The sequence below is a fragment of the Amia ocellicauda genome, chromosome 18 (assembly GCF_036373705.1).
Source record: "Amia ocellicauda isolate fAmiCal2 chromosome 18, fAmiCal2.hap1, whole genome shotgun sequence".
In the NCBI taxonomy this organism is placed as follows: domain Eukaryota; kingdom Metazoa; phylum Chordata; class Actinopteri; order Amiiformes; family Amiidae; genus Amia; species Amia ocellicauda.
This window is the reverse complement of record NC_089867.1, coordinates 10,956,988-10,981,284: the sequence shown is the minus strand read 5'-3', so window position 1 is coordinate 10,981,284 and position 24,297 is coordinate 10,956,988. Positions and strand designations below refer to the sequence as shown.

At 37.6% G+C, this 24,297-nt stretch overlaps 1 protein-coding gene across 1 annotated transcript in view; it reads right to left on the bottom strand.

The window, feature by feature from the left end:
• Nucleotides 1–510: 510 nt before the first annotated feature.
• The window catches only part of LOC136713657 (collagen alpha-1(VI) chain), a 33,231-nt gene continuing 9,444 nt past the window's right edge, over nucleotides 511–24,297 (bottom strand). The window contains exons 10-36 of the mRNA XM_066690835.1: nucleotides 18,145–18,198; nucleotides 17,193–17,237; nucleotides 16,704–16,730; nucleotides 16,325–16,351; nucleotides 15,659–15,703; nucleotides 15,212–15,265; nucleotides 14,635–14,697; nucleotides 14,334–14,396; nucleotides 14,066–14,119; nucleotides 12,596–12,631; nucleotides 11,456–11,518; nucleotides 10,980–11,042; nucleotides 10,826–10,888; nucleotides 9,852–9,914; nucleotides 9,258–9,308; nucleotides 8,524–8,559; nucleotides 7,908–7,970; nucleotides 7,341–7,406; nucleotides 6,952–6,987; nucleotides 6,137–6,173; nucleotides 4,570–4,578; nucleotides 4,341–4,474; nucleotides 3,723–3,829; nucleotides 2,754–2,937; nucleotides 2,136–2,307; nucleotides 1,834–1,863; nucleotides 511–1,486 (exon numbers count right to left, since the gene is read on the bottom strand). Coding sequence (XP_066546932.1) covers nucleotides 882–1,486; nucleotides 1,834–1,863; nucleotides 2,136–2,307; nucleotides 2,754–2,937; nucleotides 3,723–3,829; nucleotides 4,341–4,474; nucleotides 4,570–4,578; nucleotides 6,137–6,173; nucleotides 6,952–6,987; nucleotides 7,341–7,406; nucleotides 7,908–7,970; nucleotides 8,524–8,559; nucleotides 9,258–9,308; nucleotides 9,852–9,914; nucleotides 10,826–10,888; nucleotides 10,980–11,042; nucleotides 11,456–11,518; nucleotides 12,596–12,631; nucleotides 14,066–14,119; nucleotides 14,334–14,396; nucleotides 14,635–14,697; nucleotides 15,212–15,265; nucleotides 15,659–15,703; nucleotides 16,325–16,351; nucleotides 16,704–16,730; nucleotides 17,193–17,237; nucleotides 18,145–18,198 — 2,250 coding nt within the window. The 3' untranslated portion in view covers nucleotides 511–881. The remainder of the gene's footprint in view (nucleotides 1,487–1,833; nucleotides 1,864–2,135; nucleotides 2,308–2,753; nucleotides 2,938–3,722; nucleotides 3,830–4,340; nucleotides 4,475–4,569; nucleotides 4,579–6,136; nucleotides 6,174–6,951; nucleotides 6,988–7,340; nucleotides 7,407–7,907; nucleotides 7,971–8,523; nucleotides 8,560–9,257; nucleotides 9,309–9,851; nucleotides 9,915–10,825; nucleotides 10,889–10,979; nucleotides 11,043–11,455; nucleotides 11,519–12,595; nucleotides 12,632–14,065; nucleotides 14,120–14,333; nucleotides 14,397–14,634; nucleotides 14,698–15,211; nucleotides 15,266–15,658; nucleotides 15,704–16,324; nucleotides 16,352–16,703; nucleotides 16,731–17,192; nucleotides 17,238–18,144; nucleotides 18,199–24,297) is intronic.

Below are 24,297 nucleotides of genomic sequence, written 5' to 3'. Positions count from 1 at the left end.
AATAAAAAATAAATAAATGGATTAATTGATCTGCAGTATCACATATTTGAAGCCCCCTTATGACTTTGATTACTATTTTTTTGTATTGTATTGTTTGTGTTGCATTGTATTGTATTGTATCACGATTGGCAGTAGAAGTCAGTGTTTCAAGATGTTGCATAGTAACTACTGCTTGTAGAGGGATGTTTTTTATGTCATGTTTCTTTTTCCTTTCCTTTCACAATCATCTGCAGTGTGGACGTGTTAAAGGTTTGTCTGCTCGTGTCAGTGGTGAACACTAAAAATAGGTGATACTTTTCTATAATTTGCATTGTTATTTGGAGAAAGACTTCTATATCCCAATTGACCCATCAATTCTGATATTTGTTTTAGGGTGTTATGTATTGGTTGGTTGTTGATGTCAATGTCTGTGGTTGTGTTTTATGGCATCAACGTCCACTTTAGGGTCTTGTAGAATATCTAAGGAGTGATTTGTAACTTACAAATAGATGCCATTGCGATGCCATGATCTTCTATAGAATAATGTTTATTGAACTGAAGCACCAATGATTTGAGGGTACAATAATCTTGGTGTGAACTGCTATGGAACTAAAGTAACAGTATTTTAATCTATAATACAGTTTAAGAAAAAAGCAAAACAAAGGTCAAAAACACAAATTACAAGACTTGGATAATATCAGCCAAACAATACACTGTTTCCTGTTACAAAATCAAATTACAAAACTTAGCACCAAACAAAGACACAATACAACACAAGTCACAAATTATTTAACAACTTTCTACTGCCACCCCTGATGGGATAACCTATCTGTATTGATGTGTACATGAATGAAAGTTCAAAATGCAGGCCACACTTATACCACATTATGGGCCCAGAAATCCTAGGCCTTGGCCAGCTTTCGAAGCAGGCTTTGCAGTACCACTCTTTTGCCGAGGTCTGTGTATTGTGGCACCCGGAAGACTTTGCTGTCCACCAGGGTGTAGTTGAAGTTATTGACCTGTCCTGTGACCAGTTGGCAGATGCCGGTCTCATCAAAGTGGGGACCGATGGTCACAGCCAGCAACTGCAGCCTCTGGCGCATGGCAGCGGCGGCTTCTTGGGCGATGCGGGACCTGACGGTGGACAAGGACTTCCCGTCGGAAAAGATGACTGCCTTTCTGCGGACGTTGAGGCGCCCCTCCCGTTGCAGTGTGCTGCTCAGGAAAGTCAGGGCAGCAGGGAGGTCTGTGGCGCGGTCGATGTACTTCATGGCTCGAATGGGCTCCACTGCTTCCTCCACTCGACCAGTGAATGGCACCTCCACTCTCTGCTGGCTGCTGTCGCTGTACTGCATCACCGACACCCTGAGCAGCCTCCTCTGGTCATTGGACAGAAGCCTGAAAACCGCTTTCTCCACAAAGTCTTTGGTCTTCTCGAAGTTCTTCATGCCCACGCTGGTGGACCCATCCAGCATGAAGACAATGTCGGTGGCTTCTTTAAATCCAGCTACCAAATTAACAAAGGGTTTGAGATTACTTAGCTCAAGTCAAGTCATCATACCTTGCAAGTTAAACTCACATGTCAGTTAGAAAGTATTTCTCACTTGAAGGAAATGTCACTGGCTAAAATAATTAAAAGGTATTTTATTTTTTCAAGGATATTCATTTGTATTCACTACCTACCTCAGCCATACTTTTGGATCATACTTTTTTGAGTCAATTACTTCCACCTTACAAAATATAAAGTATCTTCTCTCTGTAGCCTGATCTTTAATGCATTTAAAAGGATTAGAAAACAGATGTTTAGTTTATGTATATATTACTGGAACAAGAGACATGTAGAAAAATACTTACCAGGACAAGAATAGTCTGGACATTTTTTGTCTAAAAAACAAAACAAACAAGGCACTGTGTGAACGTCATATGAATCTGTCTGTACTATATTTATTGAATACATAAGTATCTTTTTTATGTACAGTATATATGGCCACTACTAATTATTTTTTAATCAAGCCTGTTACAAAGTGTGGATAATGCAATAAAAGAGAAGTAAAATAAATAATACTGGTACAAAAAAATTACTTTAACAATAATACCAAATTTTGACAGATTGTTTCAGGGCTAGCCAGAAGTATAAGTGGAAGCAAAATCCATACCTTCACAAATGTAGTTTGTGACGTTCTCAAAGAAGGCTTCATCCAGCAGGCTGGAGTGGTCTGTGATCTTCAGGAGCAGCCCTGGCTTGGCAGTGTTGTAGCAGGTAATCTCCTGGAGCATGGTTGTGTAAGGGTCTCTGCGGAAGATGTCTCCTATGCCAATGCCAACAACCTGAAAGCCACAGAGTGTACTGTACTGAACCCAATTTATAAAAAAAAAATCAGAAACATTACAATGAGTGTGAATGTTTTAGTTCTTGAAAGCTTTTCTCCGAGTTCAATCTAACAAGATTTGGCACAGATGACTCTCGAACTAAATGTCTTTGCCAAAAAGGTACACCATACTGGATAATTTCCAAATGAGACACATAAACGTGCCTTTTGCTGAATTTATTGGAATAACAGCAAACATGTAAACTACACAGGTTATTCTTTGGTCTTGTCTGGTCACTTGCTAGAAAATTTTGAGAAAACTGATTTATTTTATTCCATATAAAAACTGGCTAAAGGGTCTTTAAAAGTTACTGTAATTACCCATAAACCCTCAAAGCTGCCAGCATCCCTCTCATATTTTATCAAAATACCCTAACTGGTCTCCCTGTCCTAGTGAATACTCACTCTGATGTTGGGTATGTTACAAAGTGAAGACAGTGGCTTGGAGTCTCTAGTGTCTGACCTGCCATCAGTCAGGACAATGGCCACTTTATTGGAGAGCTGGGATGTGCCAAATGCTTGTTTGGCAAAGTCCAGGGCCTCCCCAGTGTAGGTTCCCCCTGCAATCCAGCGCATGTTCTTCACAGCACTGGAAACACAGTAACCATACAGGCATAGGGTGATGTACTGAGACAGGACAGTGCAGCTGTGTGCTTAATTCAGCCCTGGACAGTTGAATATTTGCATTACTTCTGACGTGAACAATAAGAAATAATGGGCCAATCCCCTACTGTATACCAGTGTTCACTTACAGCTGGGAAACCTCGTCACTAAAGGCTAAAATGTTACAGAGGCTGTGGACGCCCCAAAGAAGTATGGCAAGATGTGTTTTTGGAATTACAGGAAGAGACAGAAAACAAATGAATGGATCTCAGAACAAACGAAAATATGTGACATGATTGAAAGAGTGAACATGTTAAAATGGCACTGGGCCGGACACACTGCAAGAAGAACAGATCAAAGGTGGACAAAGGAAGCTTACAAAAGGATCCCAAGAGATGATAAAAGACCTAGAAGACGAACGACTACAATTTGCAGGTGTGACGTGGAAAAGGGCAGCTATAGATCAAAGCAAGTGGAAACATCTTGGGGAGGCTGATGATGATGGCAATGATTATATATATATATATTTATATCAATGATACAAGTCACTAATGAAGGTATCCAAGAACAAATACAAGGAAAGGTTTCTGTCTAGTTTATGCCAGTTATGCTTTGTATGTCACATTCGGTTATTTATTTTCAAGCCTCTCTTGACATTGTAATCATATTAGGCAGCATGTGTCAGGTTTAATATAGCTCTACCTCCACCAGCACAGCCACACAAATCAGTTCAAAGCGGCATGCTCTCTTTTAATGCAGGGGTTATCTGACCTTTTGAGCTGAGAGAGAGATGTGATTTTTGGATCATCCATAGAAACCAGCTGCTGAGTTTGTTCATGGCTGTACTGCACCACACCCACGCCTGATCCAGGCTCATTCTGCACACACAGTAAATTTAACCTCACAATGTTTTCTAAATGTTTTCTAAAGAACCGTAGACACTTCCTGTCACCGAACAGATACACAATGATCACTAACTATACATCTTAGTGTCTTGGACTTGCACTGCCATCTTGTGGCCTTCCTAGGACCTTCCAGAGTGTGATCGCACAACCTGCAAATCTATACTCCTGCTATTTAAGCATTTAACACATAATCCTCCACTTTATTTGCTTTATTCCTATATCTGATACTGTATATTGTTTCTTTACATCTTTGTGTTACATGATTCTGTCAAACAACTGTGTAATACTGAAGGCCAAATTTCCCAGTGTAGATTAAGGATTTACTAATGAGCAAGGACAATATTTTTGAACATGCTTTGAAAAACCAGTTCCTCAACTTGAGCACTACTCAATACTACTATGTTATCTTCTTCTAGAACAACTTAATAATAATACTAATAATACTATGTAAAGCATACCTCAGTAAAGCACACACAAAACCAACCTTGTTTTTCCCAAACTTTGTAATTTTCTTGATGACTCGGATGATGAACTCCTTTTCCAGGGTGAAGTTCTGCAGGCCCACACTCTCTGAGCTGTCCAGCACGAACAGCAGCTTCACGGGTCCACAGTCACACTCTGAGAGGAGGAGAGCCGAACACACACTAGTTCTGCATCTTACCTTTCTCACCTTGTCTTGCAATGTGTTTAATAATAATTAAAAAAATACTTACCACAGCATGCTGCAAATGAAATGACAAAAAAAAGAAAAAAAAATATTCATTCCAAAAGTAAAAATGGAAAAATAGCACATTTTAATAACAAAGGGAAAACATACATTGTAAAAAGCTTTGAACGTTTTGCATTGCAGACTTTGCCAGGTTTATTCAGTGCATTGTAGTCATGTTTGATAACAAATATAAGATTAAAGCCTGAACTGATGTGCTGGAAATATAGTTGGCTTAAACAGCCTTTATCTGTTGTAATTATATATTATATCTTCTTAATTAACATGTTTGTTTACTTGTGCTTTTGTTGAGTAATTAATTGGAAATTGCTTAATTTCTCTTTTGCTTCATTATTGAGTAGACTAAAAAGTTTTTTTTTCTTTTTTTTTTACAAAGAACGTTATGATGATTTTATACATTTTGTTTATAAATATGTACAATGTGACATACAATATAAACTATGTGACATACAAGATATACAATGTTACATACAATATAAAGCTTTTCTACTGTAATCACTGTTCCCCAAAAAAGTAAAGTGCATTATAGATTAGGGGCTATATTTCAAAATCAAAATCATGTAAACTTGAATGGGAAGGAGTTGCTTTAAACTACAGCTGTTGGACTTTTCCACAATATTGGTGACTTAAAACTACTGAGTAAATATTTAGAGTGGATAAACAAATTCTTTGTCACATAAATTCTGTATGACAATTCCCAGCTAGAATATTAATGGAAAACTCGGGCCAACAGCTTTTCCCTAGATCTGCAAGAATCCTTGAAAGACTTGGCTTGTGTGAAACAAAATTCACGCATTCTTTGGTTGTAACTTGTGTGCCTGCCTGGTGAATGTATTGGCTGAACAGCTTCTGCAAGTCAAAGCAGATTCATTAAATATGTGCTCAAAGGTCAGTCTGTCAGCCAGCTTAACATGAAGCAGAGTACACCTAGTTTGCACAGAAAGTTCCAAAAATATACTTCTGAAGGCAAACAGACCTCAATAATACTATACAAAATATTTATCTTGCAACATTAGCGTTTGCAGCATTTATGTTACTTTGAGTTGCTGTCAGCATAGATCTCATGTCAGTGATCTAACGTGTATCTTCTAAGACTAATAACTACAAAATAAGGCTCATCAAGATAATAACTTACAAAACTTGGACATATTGCATGAGTGCCTATTTTGTTATGAGTTAGTGTCATATAGACTATATACATATGCTAAATACATGCAGGACCATCTGATCTGTTTGTTTTCTTTAATGAGTTCTTGAATGGTGACTGTTTTTCCCCATTAAGATTTCAATTTGGACCTGGCAATGGTGTTGAATCCCAACTGCGTTTTCTCACTTGAGCAGGTGGAAATAAAGACATGTAAAGACATGTAAACATGCTGAGACAGAGCTGGCAGAAGGGTCTTCAGCCGAGGTAAAGATGTGTGTTCCTACTAGAGGATACACATAACACAGCGATCAGAGCTAAAATTGAATGGCGTGGAAGGTCTGGGATTTGGCTTCTCCATGTTTTCTGTTGAATTAGCCACTCCAGCCTTTATCTTTAGGCTACTTACAGCAGAGTTTCCGAATGACTTCCAGGATTTCGCATTCCTACAAGATACAAAAGTATTACCGGATGGCATTCAAAATAACTAATGCCAGAGAGTGAAGTAATGGCTGATTCCTGTCAATAGAGGCAACTTGAAAGACTATAGATAATGATAATCTGATGATGGAGGATTTAAAGACAGGTAAAAAGTCCTTATATGTTTAACTTTTTGATCAAGGGTGGCAGCAAAGGAATATTCTACTAGATAATTTGTTTCCTAGGAAAATCTAATTTTCTTCAGTGAGTGTTGCCAGAATGCAAATCAGATTCCAATCAGATATAGAAAATTCCCATTTGTGAAACTGAAGAAGTGTTACGCATTACAGCTGGAGGAAACTGTAAGCACACAGAAACCCATTAGCAGGTTTTAAAGTTTATGTCTTTGCAGAAACACAAGACAGACTCACAACTTTGTTTGCATCTCAGGTAAATATAACTAGATGCTTGAATTATTGCTTTCCGCTAGATACATTTACTTCCTTTTCCACATTAGCTTAACTTTTGCGAGGCCGGCATCATCTAAAATCTGATGGAATCTGCTACAGTACACAATACAAATGAGAGTTTGCGTAATCAGGCCGACATCACTGGCTACCATCACTTGGCTCACTTAGCTGGGTCCTGTGACATTTTACAGCAAACAAATTCAGTGAAGACAAAAAGCTGAGGAAAGATGCAATTTCTAAAATAATTAAAAGTCATTCAGGGAAGAGCCTAAAGTGTGTCCTCATGCAACCGCCCCCCCCCCCCCCCCCCCATGAACGAAGACAGGATACTTACATCAGCTCCCGGGTGTCCAGTAGGTCCTGGTGGGCCCTTTACAAAGAAGAAAGACTTGAGTGTCCTGCCTGTTTACTTGACTTAGGCATATGATCCTTTATTTAAGTGGTCAGAAAAAAATAAATCTTGTTTTTATCTGAAAATGTTTATTGTAATTCAACACGTTTAAACTTAATCATTTGAGAGAGGGATAGAATAAAGTAAACACACTTTCCAAAGAACATTGTTGTTGTGTTGTTAACCTTATATTGTACAATATTGACGGCCCATTGGATAAGTGTTTTTTGTTTTTTTCACCGATTTGTACAGTTAGTTTTGGTTTTAAGATGAAAGAGTTCTACACTGAAGGGTTGAACAAAAAAGGTAATTTAAATAACAAGCAAACTTACATAATCTCCTGCTGGGCCTGGATAACCCTTTGGACCTCTGGATCCTTCTTTACCCGGCAGAAGATTCTAGAAACAGAATAAAAATAAGAATAAAGCAGCTATAACAGCCAAGCAGTTTCTCTAAAGATCGAACTATGATATTTCTTTTAAAAGCAGAATACCATGGATTTTTTCTTGTACGCTTAAGGGTCCTGGACTTTAGAAACCAGGAGACAAGGAGTACCATCTATTTTGTTTAGACTATCCCAGTCTGATTTACACTGTTTATTACTCACATCTGTGAAATATCATGGTGCTTACTTACTTTGAATACATACCCCAGATTTGAACTAAAACCTTTTGTTACCTAACCTTTTCAAAACAGTTGGTTTTCAGCTCGGTTAAAGCTGAAATGCATTCCCATTGTAAGTGCAATTCAGTTTCCAAAAATGTATTTGTGTTTCCTAAGACTGAAACTTGTGTACCATCAAAAATAAGCAATGCACTCTCCTCCCACATGCAATGGTCACAATGCTCCTCTTATAAACCTGACTGCTACTGGAGGCTAGGGATCATAGGAGACCTTACATCATCTCCTCGGTCACCCGGCAACCCTTCATCTCCCTTCAGTCCTGGGAACCCCCTGATACCCTGTCAGGAACAAAGAGAGAAAGAACAGACCTCAGTGCCTGGCTGGATGTGCCAAGAGGTAAGCATAGAACAATATGTCACATTTTTCTATTACAAAGAAAAAAGACGTTTAATACTCTGACTGGATTCAATTGCAATATGAAGTCCTTATAAGTCTGGGATGCTTCATTTTCACAAACACTGTTCAATTCCTCAGGGTGTAGACAATGTAAACAGTCGCAATCTTCAGCAGACTTGTTATATCCACAGGTTATGACTAATTTAGCCCTGTCATCACAAATATACATTAAGCACTGTATAAATCATTTACTATGAAGATTACACATGGCAGTATCTACACAAAACAAAAACAAATAAAGTATAGAGTTAAAAGGCCGTGTTGTGCACAGTTCCTATGGAAAAGTGTGAACATTATGTTGTGACTCTGTTCCACTTGCGTATGTAGTTGTGCTCTTAAAGACTGAAAGTCTAGTTTTAAATATAAAGGCATTAGGATATATACTTTGCTTTTGCACAGGATACTAAAATAAAGCAGATGATAATCTAACTTTACCTTCAGGCCTCCTGGCCCCCTTAACCCTGGAAATCCCTAAAAAGAAAAGACAATTAAAATATTACAATACAAGATAGATATATTAATATAATTATTATGTATTTATTAGTAGATGCCCATATCCAGGGGGAATGATAGTTTGCACAAGAAACATTTTTAATCATTACAAAAGTAATACAATCAGTACAACATACAATAAGGATACATCTTAGTTCAGTGAGTCCAAGTGCACTAGTAATACAGTTAATCCCAGTGATGTGCTGAAGGGAGGGGAGTTATAGAAGAAATTGCAGTCATTTAGCACATAGTTCCATCTAAATTACATTTTAGTTGTTTACTGCTTCATTACAATGGAAATTAGTCATGGAATATGGGCTGGCTATTATAAACAGTTTTCCTAGCATTGTAGAACTGGTCACTTAAATTCAAAGAAAGATCTAAAATGTCATATGGGTCTCCTTAACTTTCCCTGAACCATACGAGCCTAGTGATATTTGCTCAGAAATAAATCGCTTATTTCTGATGTGCTAATGCCTTTGCTGGAACAGGAAGTGCTTTGAGCACTGTTTGTATGATTAATGTGTTTGCTTTCATTCATTTGTTGGAAACGCGAGGATGAATTGAGAAGAATTATTTTCCTGTGCCATTCTGTAACATAACTCTGTCCTAAAGCACTTGAATTGGCAGTCTGTATTATAAACAACAGCTGACAGACAGACTGACGGAGGACTGACCTGAAAGCCAGGGTATCCCTTTAGTCCTTTTCCTTGCGCACCATCTTCGCCCTGATAAAACAAGCAGAACAACAATCAAAAATGAAAAATGAATGAAAAATTAAATAATTATGAATTCATGCATCGTACAAATATGAATAATACAAAAACAGTGGAAGGAGGGAACTAAAGAAATTAGTTTATCTGTATTTGTACATTCCCTTACAAACTAAAACATTTTTTTGTATTATTATTAAAGCTGCAAAACACCATATTCAGACCAGACAGTTCATTTATATTATTCCTAAGTTCACAATGTTACATAGTCAAACGTATGGATTTACAAGCTCTAAGGTACATTTTTGTAGTCTATCCATTAAAGAAGTGGTACCGGCACAATGTATATTTTGCCAAATGATGTCACAGAGAAAAGCACCCTATTAGGTGTGTTCTCACTCTCTGTATCAAAGCCACGTCTCCTTTATGCGGTGCAACACATCCTGCTTATTCACCTTCACCGTTACACTGTGTGAGCACTAATGCTGTATATTAGTCGTCTGCATATGAAGAAAGACCTGAAGAGTTGACCGAACTCTCCTCTTACAGAGCACTCACTCTTTCGCCGATAGGCCCTGGCTCCCCTTGAGGTCCTGGCCACCCTTTTAAACCCTTTGTCCCCTGAAATGAAACATATGTTTTGCAATATTAATCACTGTTTACACAGATCTTTGGGGGGTGGGAAATGTGACATGTTCATGCAAGGAGAAACAGATTGTTGTATTTTCTGATGATGCTACTAATTACTTTACTGTTTACTACTGGATTTAAGATGTCTTTCTAACCAGACATGTTACCATTCTGTACAAGGTTAGTTTGTTTCAGAGAGCATATAACATGGGATGCATCAGAAAGTGGCATGTAGGCTTTGTTTTACATTCCAGTCTAAACAAATACATTTTTGATTAATAAAGCAATTCAGAGCAACTGGCGTCCAGCTGAAAAAATTATTTAATATAAAAGATAAATCGTATTGTATCACAATAAAACAGCAGTTTCTTGCCATGACAAATTGATAGTTATTTACAATATTGTAACAGGCCAGTGCAGAATTGTGCTCCAACACTAGCTGTGTATCTGTGCAGTCTGGCTAGGAATGAATGGGAGTAATAGTTTCTAGGTATAAGAGGCAGGGTGCTGTTATTTCAGAAAAGTTGCTGTGGATTACAGTTGGCTTTCCAGTATGGAAGAATTTGATTGGTTGCTCAGTGGAGGATTACCATTTTGTGTGCATTGTTACAGGCTGGTGTGTTTTCGGTGGTTTATGTATAAGCAAAACTAGTCAGTAGTCAGTGAGTGTATGACACCTTGCCAGATAGACTAAAGATTTGGGGAACAAGAGCTACCAAACAAGGTGTTGTTTATCCACTGGTTAACATCAGTGTCATTATGTGTAACCCTACTCACCCAATATCTTAGTTCACTACAGTTTATAATAAAAGGCAAATGCAGTTATGCTGTAAAATCAATGCCTAAAGTCTCTAGAACATGTGCAAGCCACCACAGGCCTCCACCAATGTCGTTTTACCTACCTCAGATCCTAAAGGTCCTGGTTCCCCTTTATAGCCCTTTAAACCAGTGACACCATTTGAGCCCTAAAAAAATAATATGAAAACAGGTAGGAAAATAATTATTTGCCAGACAAATGGTAGAGTAATATTTATTAGACTTGAAGGAGAAACTTACTCTGGACCCGACCACACCAGTAGCTCCTTCATGTCCCTGCGCACCGGCAGGGCCAGAACTGCCCTGAAAATACAAACACAAGCTCCATTTGACTATCCGCTCTTGACTTTTCAACTTCCTCTCTTTTAACTAACATCATACTTTCATTGATGTTTTGTTTGTTTCTGTGGGAAATGGATGGATCTGAAATGATTGAGGAAATTCTGTGAAATTAATAACATGTATTAGGATCCTGTTTTCATAAATCAACCACCACAACAATACTGCATTTGATGTCCACTGATGTGCACATTCAAAGCCATTTAAATAAGAAATTGAGATTTCGCATAAGACTGATTTACCAATAAAGGCTGGGTGATTGGAATCGTTAGACATGATGATATTAAAATCTGTGAAGTTTTTAGTTGTAGTGCTGAAGTAGGGAAAAAGTGAGGTGACCGAAGGAAAGTGATGCTTGTTTAAACAGCTGATTTTACCTTGTCACCACGAGCTCCTCTGATACCTGCAGGTCCTCGCATTCCCTTCTCTCCTTTCTCACCCTTGAAAAAAAATAAAGATCACACAACCCTAAATTTGTGACTTCCTGTTTCCATAAATTGTACAGTACAGAACACTTGTATCTCTAATCTTGTGCATTCCTCAGACATTTCCACCACCATGCTGATTAAACTTTCAACCACTCATCACATATACATATTTTGTATGCTTTAAATCTGCCATTTATGTTTATTATATACAAATGTTAAAACCAGACATGACAGTTTTTTGTGACGATACAATTGTCATAAATAAATCACTTCAGGACAGCAATAAACATACAAAACATAAAGATGATTACAACAGTTTCAACATGACTAGAGTTAATTTCAGAAACTATGATTCCTTCAGTGCCTCCTGTTCTCAGGCCTAAATGCATCTTTGCTGTCCCTGATGACTTATGTTTGAGGAGTCTGTCAATGTGAATCCAATATTGTTGTAAAGCCAGCTATTGAAGACCTGTCTTGGCCTACTCTTCATAAAGTAACCACTGTGAATGCCACACTAGATTGTGTTTCTATTTAGCATTCGTTCCTTACGTTTAAGCACAGTTAAAAATTGTTCTGAATGTTTATTCCAAACTATGATACTGCTTCTCAGTGCCAATTGGAAATAATTGACTCCAGTGTATTACACCAAAAAATTGAAACAATGTGGATCTTACTTAACTCAGTAGAAAGGCACTCCATACATTAAAGGAGGTTTATGATAACTGGATAAGCTAACCCAAACCCTAGCCCAAACCACAATATAACTATAATCTGATCCCTAAATTGGTTTAATCTTTTAAGCTAAATTAGCCAAAATATGACTTCAATTTAACAATACCTTAATCTGTATCCCTACTTAATGTAATCATATCTCCAACCTCAATAGGCTTCAATATTTTCTCATTTTAGAGTTCCCTTTTCTTTTGTGTGTGTGTTGACATTTTCTTTAATATTGACATGTTGTTGTAACAGTCATTTATTAAGCTGTGAAAAGGCTGTTCAACAGCTGGTATTTTAAAAGTGTATGTTTGTCTTTATTTGACACAGTTATGCCCATGAGTTATTTTTTGTGATGCTTGATTTAAGTACCTTTTTGCCAGAAACTCCTGTGCTGCCGAAATCACCCTGCGAAAAACAAGAGAAAATTAAACAGGAGGATGTTTTCAGATGAATGATCCTGTGACACTGTTGCTACCATATGTTTCCCCTCCACCGCTGAGGGAGAGAGTCTGTTCATACATATTGGTCGGCCAATTGTAAGCCTCAAATGAGAACTTGTAGCCACAACAATATTCTGCGTCCTCTATACAAAGGCCTTAAATATAAAGATATCACCTCCTCAAATAACATGTAGAAACAGTCAAATGTCTGATACATCTTGGCAGTAAACAGCATGTAACCCTAGTCAAGTGTTGTTAATACTAGATTACTACTCTTATCCTAGATACTAAACTAAACTTTAGGTTTATATGGATTATATGTGGTTTTAAGTAACACAATAATGAAAAGATGTCAGATGTGTAATGACATGTTTGGTCTTTGATGTCTGTGTGAAAATCTAATGCTGAAGGGAAAATGTCTTGATGAAACATTGGTTCACATAAAAGTTAACTCCCCCCTTTTAATTAGACCAGACTTGTCTATGGTTGAGGTTACATTGTGGTTCTTGGTTCTTTCCGGTTCCCAAGAACAGCTGACTGAATAAAACAAGACCTTTTCACTGCATGACGACCAAGGAAACTGGAAACATGCAATTAATTGCACGGATGTCTCTTGTGTTTTTTCTTATCACAAACACTGTCTTTACAAGTTAATTTCAAGATCCAGACATGCAAAATAAAACAATTGCAACCTCCGTAAATATATCCACATTTTTTGGTGCCAGATGTCATTACTATGTAATACTGTGTATGTGTAGATACAATTTCTAATGACCTGTTTTAGCTACATGCTCAATAATCTAATTCCTAAGTAAATGCTTACTGGTAAGGAAGTGGGCCTTTAATTTGATTGATTTGTTCTGGATTTATATGGCTCACTATATCACTGCTATACCGATTTTGTGAACCTGAACAAGAGGATCTCTCTAGAGCTAGATATATAATCTTCCTAGTTCCTAGTCTTGATTTGTCTTAAATTAACGTGATTTGGACACGTGGACACAATAGTTCCCCTATTAATCATTGTGGATGTGCTGACATCATCAACATTTTGTTTTCTATTTTTGGTAATCTTCAAAACAGAAATATCGAATGAGAAATATGTGTGGCTGATTATGTCTACTGCTACATTAATCCAATTGCACTTCTGTAGGACTGAGTGGCGTAAGAGTTTTCCCACGGTCTTGCACCTGAACTCTGAGCTTTACAATTTTTACAAATTCTTCAAACTAGTGGGCTCAGATTTAATAGAACTCCCATTACTATGTTGAGTGAGGATTTTGAGATTTTGTTAATGCTTTTTGAAAGGTTACCAGATAGTATGATTTTTCTTTTCTAAATTGCATTTTTGCATAGTCATTCTGGCTTTCCACCATCTGTAAGGAAAGGAGATACTTACATCATCTCCTCTGTCCCCTTTGTTTCCCTTCACACCTACTTGTCCTACATCACCCTGGGATTAAGAAAAGATCAAAAGGTGTGATACAGGTGAGAAGAGAATATTCTTCGTCCCATATTGGTCATCTTCCTGGCATATCTTCTCAGAGTAAGGAAACATATTTCCAGATAAATTTGGTATCTTCTCACAATGATATTTGCTCTTAGTCTGACAAAGAACATCCTCTACCTGTCTTTCATGTTTCAAAGAACAGCACTGTTTTCTGTACCTTGAAACCTGTAGGTCCAGATACTCCAGGCAAACCTTCAGCTCCAGGAGTTCCCATCTCCCCCTTCAGAGAAGAAAATAAAAATATATGTATATATTTAATAATTTCTGTCACCAAAATGTTTTTTTTCATGCTTCAGGCAATCTCTATTTTCATTGTCTAAATGTTTAATTAATTATGTTAAATGTGTGTGTGTTTCTGTGTGTATGTTTTTATAAAGATATATAACACAATATGTAAAGATATCATGATACACACAACAAACATACAGCTGATTGAAATGGCTGGATAAACCACAAACCTTTTGTCCTTTAACACCAAAAGAGCCCAGATCTCCCTTTTGCCCAAATGGACCTGGTTCACCCTTGAATCAGCACAAAAACATAATAAGTAGATAGGTTAATTAAAGGTTAATTAAAGGTTAATTAAAAAAATATTATCCTTAAATGTTCAACACTTTGATTGAGTTCTTCAGTAACATGTGCAAATGACCCCAATTTGATCAGGCTAACAATCCAAACCAAATGCAGTATTTTAAGGAGTTATACAGGACAGCAATCAGAGGGACATATATGATTAAGTTATGATGACATAACATGTCCCAAAGTTAACTGTTTTGCAGGAGTGATGTTGAGGAATCCAATGTGCTATGAATCAGAAAACTCTCTCCTGTTCCTTGTTATGCTCCTTATCATGAAACATTGATTGCTTTGAAGGTATACATTCATATTTTCTTTCAAATCCCACTATCCACTACTGAGTATATTTGTGAGCTAACATGAAGCAGGCTTTAGAAAACAGAGGCAGGCAGTGCAGTGGTGTGTGGGAGGCATGGTGAGTGGGTGAGTGTGTTTGCTGCTATCTCTGCCTTCACTTACGTCCGGCCCATCTTCCCCTTTGCACCCTGGCAGGCCTGGAGACCCGGGCTCCCCCTAGACAGAGGAAAGATGAAAGATGTGTGTTTTAATGACATACACAAGGCTGGGATGGAAAATATTACCTTTGCATTTGCATAAAGTATAAACATACACAAATATGTGCTTAAATATGTAAATGTATGTAAATGTACATATTTTACATACAATGAGGTTTGCTCACAAATAAGATTTTTTTTTTCCAAATGCATTGAGTTCTTCTGATCTCTAACACCACAAGAATCATTTGCCTCTTTTGTTTGAATTCAGTACAGACTAAATACTTCGACCATCAGTTTAGTACAGAGTAATTCTCATGCATGTTATGAAATATACAAACACAAACATAGAGAGTAATACAAACTTAAAGAAAAATATCTAACAAAAGACAAAGTAGGAGGAAGTACAAACCAGGACTCCGTCTTTACCATCGATGCCATTTGCTCCTTTTTCACCCTGTTAATTTGAAATAAATCTTTAGTAACAGAAATGTGCACCATTCAAGCATCAGATGCACCTTTTAAAGGACTTGTTTATAAAGCACAGTTCATAAGACCTTTAATGCACCCCATATTTTTGAAGGAACTGAAGCTGTATAAATGTATTCCACATGAATAGAAGTGCTTGTAATACAACTCTTCTAGAAAATAATTCACCCAATGGATGTTGAGCAACTCCGCCTTGTTAACAGGTTTTCACAATAACACAGGATGTATTTTTCAGAAATGCCTGTGAGCAGCAATAGAGGCCACACAACACCACAGCGCTGACTGCACGAGTGTCTGGATGACTGGGGACAGCCTTAGTCTTCTCTTAATTCTCATGCAGTGTTATAAGTGGGACTGCAATGTTCCTGCAAGCTGAAAGACTTGGCTGACAAGAGATGATAACCATGATTACAGCTCATATCATTTTATTGATTTCACACAGAGCTTTTCAAAACAAAATGCCTGTTAAGTTTCTTGTGCTGTACATCGAAACAGATCCTAGAAATGTAAAGGTACTGGAATATCATTATATATGAAATACATCAAAGCAGGAAATAACAATCTGTATCTTTATGTTCTGCATACTGACCTTTGACCCAGATGATCCTCTAGGGCCCTGCAGGGAGCAAAACATAGTTAGTACCAGAACTGCGATATATATATATATATATATATATACATAGGTCTGCCTATGATTTGACTCACCATGTCACTCTGAACTGGATGAAATGGTAATTGAGCATAGATGGATGCATATTAGAACAACTTTTTGATTTCATATTTGTTGTCACATCATTATAAACCCCTTTTATTCACAACCGGGGCCTTTTTCTTGCTTCTGTAGTTCTAATATACAATTCAATTAATAGCAAAATGAGGAAAATGTCACTCAATATGAGAGATACCATTTTTCATTCCAATCTTTTTATGCATTGCTGTATTTGACCATGAATCATCATTGGCCATACCTTTTCTCCAGGAGGTCCCTTGTCACCCTGGAATGAGACAGAACATATTCATTGCTAGGTTAAAGACAACAGTTGTTGACAAGATCAGTTGTGTCCTAATAACATCTCAGTCACATTTAATTATATATATATATATATATATATATATATATATATATATATATATATATATATATATATATATATATATATACATGAACAATGGCAAACAACATAATTTTATTAGAAATTCATTATTATAATTATTGAGATTTACATATTCATTAATATAAATACACAACTACTACATTTTTATGTCAGCTGAGTCCAAGAGCTGAATCTTAGTCATATATTTGCTACAGATTCCATTAATTTATGATATTTCACCTCCTCATTGGGTTTAACGAACAGGACCATGTCAAAACTGACTAAACGAAAGACAATGCACTTGATGGGCAACCAAAACAGAACAAGAAAGGAATAATTCTTTAGGTGTTGGACTTAAATTACCTTTTCACCTCTGTGACCCGGTGGTCCTTGATCACCAGAAATACCCTGAAAGAATAATATTTACGGTCAAAATTAAAACACTTTATTTATTTATTTTCTTTAAACAACATGCCACACAGATGCAAGTTGTGAGCTGGTTCCTCTAGAAGGCCAAAAACAAAACACAAACAAAACTCATTAAAAATCATTACATTACAAACAAAACAAACAAAAAAGTAAATCAAACAGGTCCACATCAGTGTTCCAGCAATTCTTTCATTCATGTGTGTACATTGGAAGCATAAAACTTTCCCAAAACTGCCAGGAATTACTCGCATTATCATGACTTCCTGCCTCTAAACAGCAGCAATGCTTCTCGTAAGAGAGAATTCCTTTAAGTGGGTATGTAGCCAAAAGCACAAATTCTTTATACTTAGGCACACATGATCCGTCTGACCAGTAAGCAATCTCTTTTATATTTCCCCCACAGCAGCTCACACATCAGAGGGTAGATGTGGTTTAATACCCATCCTGCTTACATAGAAGACATCTACTAAAGAGGAACCATTATGTATGTTTATCCGTGGTCAATTTACTATAGGATTTTTCCACTTTTAAGATGGTTTTGCTATATTTTTACTATAGTTTTACAGTGCTTTCCGATTGGTTAAAGAAAATTGCACTGCACATTACTACATGGGAATACCTTAGGAAATGGGAAACCACTTTAAAGCTACAGTATAACCCCAGTAAAACCATGGTAATTGTGCATGGTTAATTGTTGTTGCTATGGTAAAATTAACAAAAGCTCCTTAAATAAGTGTTTTTTAGTCCATGGCTTTCACATATAGGCCACTATGCCATAGACCTTTCTGGCCCATAGGGGACACCATTATCACATGACAGAAATGTCTATCAGAAATCATCTCTCTGTACATTGCAATAGTCTATGAAGACATACAGTTATACTCACCTTTGGACCGATACCTCCCGGCTTCCCAGCTACTCCCCTTCTTCCTGATGCACCCTACAAAACAGCATCAGCCTCATAAACTTGTTTGGGATGTAGTTTATGCACCTACTAAAGTCAAGCAGGTTGTGTACTACCCAAGTGGATTTTGTTTAATTTGTGGCACTATCAAATACGTTCCCATGGTGTACAATCAAACCAGCCACACAGCATGATGTCTTGATGGGATTCTTAGGGAAAGGGATTTAAAGGGACTTCAGTTTCACACTCTTCTAGTCTTGCCTCCTAATGTCTCTCAGGGCACTGACTAGACATAGAGGTCATTTGGATTGGCATTCTTGCAACAGTGCCTTGTGAAAGTATTCACCCCCTTTGGCGTTTTTGCATTACAACCTGTAATTTAAATGGATTTTTATTTGGATTTCATGTAATGGACATACACAAAATTAAAGTGCAATATGAAAAATAACTTTTTAAAACTTTTTTTAAAAATTGAAAAAATAAAAAACGGAAAAGTGGTGCATGCATATGTATTCACCCCCTTTGCTATGAAGCCCCTAAATAAGATCTGGTGCAACCAATTACATTCAGATGTCACATAATTAGTTAAATAAAGTCCACCTGTGTGCAATCTAAGTGCCACATGATCTGTCACATGATCTCAATATATATATATATATATACAGTGAGGGAAAAAAGTATTTGATCCCCTGCTGATTTTCCCCACTGACAAAGGAATGATCAGTCTATAATTTTAATGGTAGGTGTATTTTAACAGTGAGAGACAGAATAACAACAAAAAAATCCAGAAAAACGCATTTCAAAAAAGTTATAAATTGATTTGCATGTTAATGAGGGAAATAAGTATTTGACCCCTTCGACTTAGTACTTGGTGGCAAAACCCTTGTTGGCAATCACAGAGGTCAGACGTTTCTTGTAGTTGGCCACCAGGTTTGCACACATCTCAGGAGGGATTTTGTCCCACTCCTCTTTGCAGATCCACTCCAAGTCATGTTTGACGGTGGGGATGGTGTTCTTGGGGTCATTCCTCCTCCTCCAAACACGGCGAGTTGAGTTGATGCCAAAGAGCTCGATTTTGGTCTCATCTGACCACAACACTTTCACCCAGTTCTCCTCTGAATCATTCAGATGTTCATTGGCAAACTTCAGACGGGCCTGTACATGTGCTTTCTTGAGCAGGGGGACCTTGTGGGCGCTGCAGGATTTCAGTCCTTCACGGCGTAGTGTGTTACCAATTGTTTTCTTGGTGACTACGGTCCCAGCTGCCTTGAGATCATTAACAAGATCCTCCCGTGTAGTTCTGGGCTGATTCCTCACCGTTATCATGATCATTGAAACTCCACGAGGTGAGATCTTGCATGGAGCCCCAGACCGAGGGAGACTGACAGTTATTTTGTGTTTCTTCCATTTGCGAATAATCACACCAACTGTTGTCACCTTCTCACCAAGCTGCTTGGCGATGGTCTTGTAGCCCATTCCAGCCTTGTGTAGGTCTACAATCTTGTCCCTTACATCCTTGGACAGCTCTTTGGTCTTGGCCATGGTGGAGAGTTTGGAATCCGATTGATTGATTGCTTCTGTGGACAGGTGTCTTTTATACAGGTAATGAGCTGAGATTAGGAGCAGTCCCTTTAAGAGAGTGCTCCTAATCTCAGCTCGTTACCTGTATAAAAGATACCTGGGAGCCAGAAATCTTGCTGATTGATAGGGGATCAAATAATTATTTCCCTCATTAACATGCAAATCAATTTATAACTTTTTTGAAATACGTATTATTTTTATTTTTTGCTGTTATTCTGTCCCTCACTGTTAAAATCTTCTTTGTCAGTGGGCAAACATACAAAATCAGCAGGGGATCAAATACTTTTTTCCCTCACTGTATATATATATATATATATATATATATATATATATATATATATACACTCACCTAAAGGATTATTAGGAACACCATACTAATACTGTGTTTGACCCCCTTTCGCCTTCAGAACTGCCTTAATTCTACGTGGCATTGATTCAACAAGGTGCTGAAAGCATTCTTTAGAAATGTTGGCCCATATTGATAGGATAGCATCTTGCAGTTGATGGAGATTTGTGGGATGCACATCCAGGGCACGAAGCTCCCGTTCCACCACATCCCAAAGATGCTCTATTGGGTTGAGATCTGGTGACTGTGGGGGCCATTTTAGTACAGTGAACTCATTGTCATGTTCAAGAAACCAATTTGAAATGATTCGACCTTTGTGACATGGTGCATTATCCTGCTGGAAGTAGCCATCAGAGGATGGGTACATGGTGGTCATAAAGGGATGGACATGGTCAGAAACAATGTTCAGGTAGGCCATGGCATTTAAACGATGCCCAATTGGCACTAAGGGGCCTAAAGTGTGCCAAGAAAACATCCCCCACACCATTACACCACCACCACCAGCCTGCACAGTGGTAACAAGGCATGATGGATCCATGTTCTCATTCTGTTTACGCCAAATTCTGACTCTACCATCTGAATGTCTCAACAGAAATCGAGACTCATCAGACCAGGCAACATTTTTCCAGTCTTCAACTGTCCAGTTTTGGTGAGCTTGTGCAAATTGTAGCCTCTTTTTCCTATTTGTAGTGGAGATGAGTGGTACCCGGTGGGGTCTTCTGCTGTTGTAGCCCATCCGCCTCAAGGTTGTACGTGTTGTGGCTTCACAAATGCTTTGCTGCATACCTCGGTTGTAACGAGTGGTTATTTCGGTCAAAGTTGCTCTTCTATCAGCTTGAATCAGTCGGCCCATTCTCCTCTGACCTCTAGCATCAACAAGGCATTTTCGCCCACAGGACTGCCGCATACTGGATGTTTTTCCCTTTTCACACCATTCTTTGTAAACCCTAGAAATGGTTGTGTGTGAAAATCCCAGTAACTGAGCAGATTGTGAAATACTCAGACCGGCCCATCTGGCACCAACAACCATGCCACGCTCAAAATTGCTTAAATCACCTTTCTTTCCCATTCAGACATTCAGTTTGGAGTTCAGGAGATTGTCTTGACCAGGACCACACCCCTAAATGCATTGAAGCAACTGCCATGTGATTGGTTGGTTAGATAATTGCATTAATGAGAAATTGAACAGGTGTTCCTAATAATCCTTTAGGTGAGTGTATATATATATATATATATATATATATATATATATATATATATATCTGTTCTGAAAGGCCCCAGAGTCTGCAACACCACTGAGCAAGGGGCACCACCAAGCAAGGGGCACCATGAAGACCAAGGAGCTCTCCAAACAGGTCAGGGACAAAGTTGTGGAGAAGTACAGATCAGAGTTATAAAAAATATCCAAAACTTTGAACATCCCATGGAGCACCATTAAATCCATTATTAAAAACTGGAAAGAATATGGCACCACAACAAATCTGCCAAGAAAGGGCCCACCAAAACTCACGCACCAGGCAAGGAGGGTATTAATCAGAGAGGCAACAAAGAGACCAAAGATAACCCTGAAGGAGCTGCAAAGCTCCACAGCGGAGATTGGAGTATCTGATTTTAATTGTTCCCAAAATGTCAGCTTCTACCACATCAATGGGGAGTTTGTTCCACATTGTGACAACTCTCTGTGTGAAGAACTGTCTCCTGTTTTCCATCTCAAATGCCTTGAAGCCCAATTTCCATTTGTGTCCCCGGGTGCGTGTGTCCCTGCTGATCTGGAAAAGCTCCTCTGGTTTGATGTGGTCGATGCCTTTCATGATTTTGAAGACTTGAATCAAGTCCCCACATAGTCTTCTCTGCTTCAGGGTGTAATGTCTTGGAATGGTCTAGTCAAGGCCAGACCTCAATCCAATTGAGAATCTGTGGTGTGACTTAAAGATTGCTCCCATCCAACTTGAAGGAGCTGGAGCAGTTTTGCCTTGAAGAATGGGCAAGAATCCCTGTGGCTGCTAGATGTGCCAAGCTTCTAAAGACGTACCCCAAGAGACTTGCACTGTAATTACTGCAAAAGGTGGCTCTACAAAGTATTGACTTTGGGGGGGGGGGGGGGGGGTGAATAGTTATGCATATTCCGGTTTTCTGTTTTTTTGTCTTATTTCTTGTTTGTTTCACAATAAAAAATATTTTGCATCTTCAAAGTGGAAGGCATGTTATGTAAATCAAATGATACAAACCCCCAATGAATCCATTTTAATTCCAGGTTGTAAGGCAACAAAATAGGAAAAATGCCAAGGGAGGTGAATACTTTCGCAAGGCACTGTAGTTCCCTTACACTTATGATGATTTGTAAATGAAGAATTTATTTTATGCAAAATTAAGATTTGTGAAGTTCCCCCTTGGACTAGGGGACAATCTTTCCATTGATCCAAACAATACAGTAGAATTGACCGTTCTAACGTATGGTCATAACAATGTAAGTATTTGTTTCTCTTCTAACCAGAATGTAAACAATCCGAGCAAGGACACAACCCACAATAATTTAATTATTTATGGTATTTGTTTGTTTTCAGTCTGTAAAGCACTCTGTGGCTACTCCGCAAAGAGCAATATACTCAATTAAAATTTAATTTCACATACTTTCTTACATACTAAAAAGAGAATGATAATAAATCAATCTATGTTTTCTTAAAAGAAAATGTAATTTTACTGTAACGGACTTCCTCTTTTGGAGCTCAGAGTTTTACGCTGTAACACAAACAACACAACCAGCAAGAAACATTAAAAAAGAAAAAGAATCATAGACACTTAGAGATTACAATTGAATATATGTGAAAAATACTGTCTAAAATAAATACTAAAATTTGTATTAATTTTCTGGAAAGACATCAAATTATTCTAGCTTAGATCTTAAATTAAATCAAATCTTAGCCCCCCTCCTTCCTGACAGCCCTTTATTAGATAAAACTAAGAAGCTTGAGGACAGAAGAATATTAAAATACAGCAAGAACATTTTCAGACATGCTCGGTAATTACTATGCTGTTCGATAGATGTTTGAGGCATTGACAGCTACTTCATGAGAAAATGCAATAAAAACACCTCTCAAATCAACCCTGAATTGGCACAGTAGGAAACAAGAGTGTTGTTATTTGCATGCTATTCTTCAGATTCTACTCTTTCCTTGCCAAGAAAGAAAAGGCCAATTGGCTCATGTGTCTCAGCTAGTTTACCAGTATAATTTGCTATTCACACATGGCTTTTCAACAATAGAAATAACTTGGAATCAGGTGCTGTAAATCACCTGGCATGGCACAACCTAATAATTCAGCACTGACATGTCAGACTGACAACCCTAATTACAAACAGACCCCTAAAACCACTGACAGTGAAAGATTCATACAATTCGAAATGGCAAGTTAGGAAACAACCCTCAGGGCTTTAATTTATATTGTGACAGGCAGAAGAAAATGTATGTTATTGATTTCCATATAGTGGTTTACAACTATTCAACCAGCTGGAATCTGTACTGTTTTCTCTAAGGCTGTTCAACAACTGTTCAAAAAATATTATCAATAAATACGTATAATTCAATTAACTATATTTATTAAATAAAATTAATCATGATTTTTACTATGAAGGATATGAATATTCTCAGCTACAACTGTGCATAATGCAGTATAGATTACATGAGCATATATATTGCATGAATTTTCAATTTTGCTAAACATATGTAAACATGTACTTTACACACACTGCCATTATTATAATTAGTGCAATACATAACAAAATCTAATGTGTGGTATGCACCACATCTGAAAACACTAGCAACATCTTGTGTCAGGTCATAAGAGAGTCTTCATGTTCAGCCTGTTTTTTTCACAGTGAACAAGCTGTAATTTCATGCTAAAAACAGTAATGTTTATGAAAGGTTGTAGCTCAAACAGGTGTCTTATCACACATATTAGAGAGTTTTAAGGTTAAAAGAACACATTTAGACTGAAATTATAGGTAGTGATACCAATAACATGCACTGTTGTAGCCTTTTCAGAACAGGTGATTGGAAGTCCTTTGTGTAGTGTTAGGAGATTGTGTGTGTTAGGGCAGTTAGAATGTTATTGGTAAAATACAATTAATTCATAAATATTATATAGCATTTTAAATGTTTTTGCTGCCTAGTTAAATGGCAATTTTCTATCATCAGTAGCTAACAGAATAG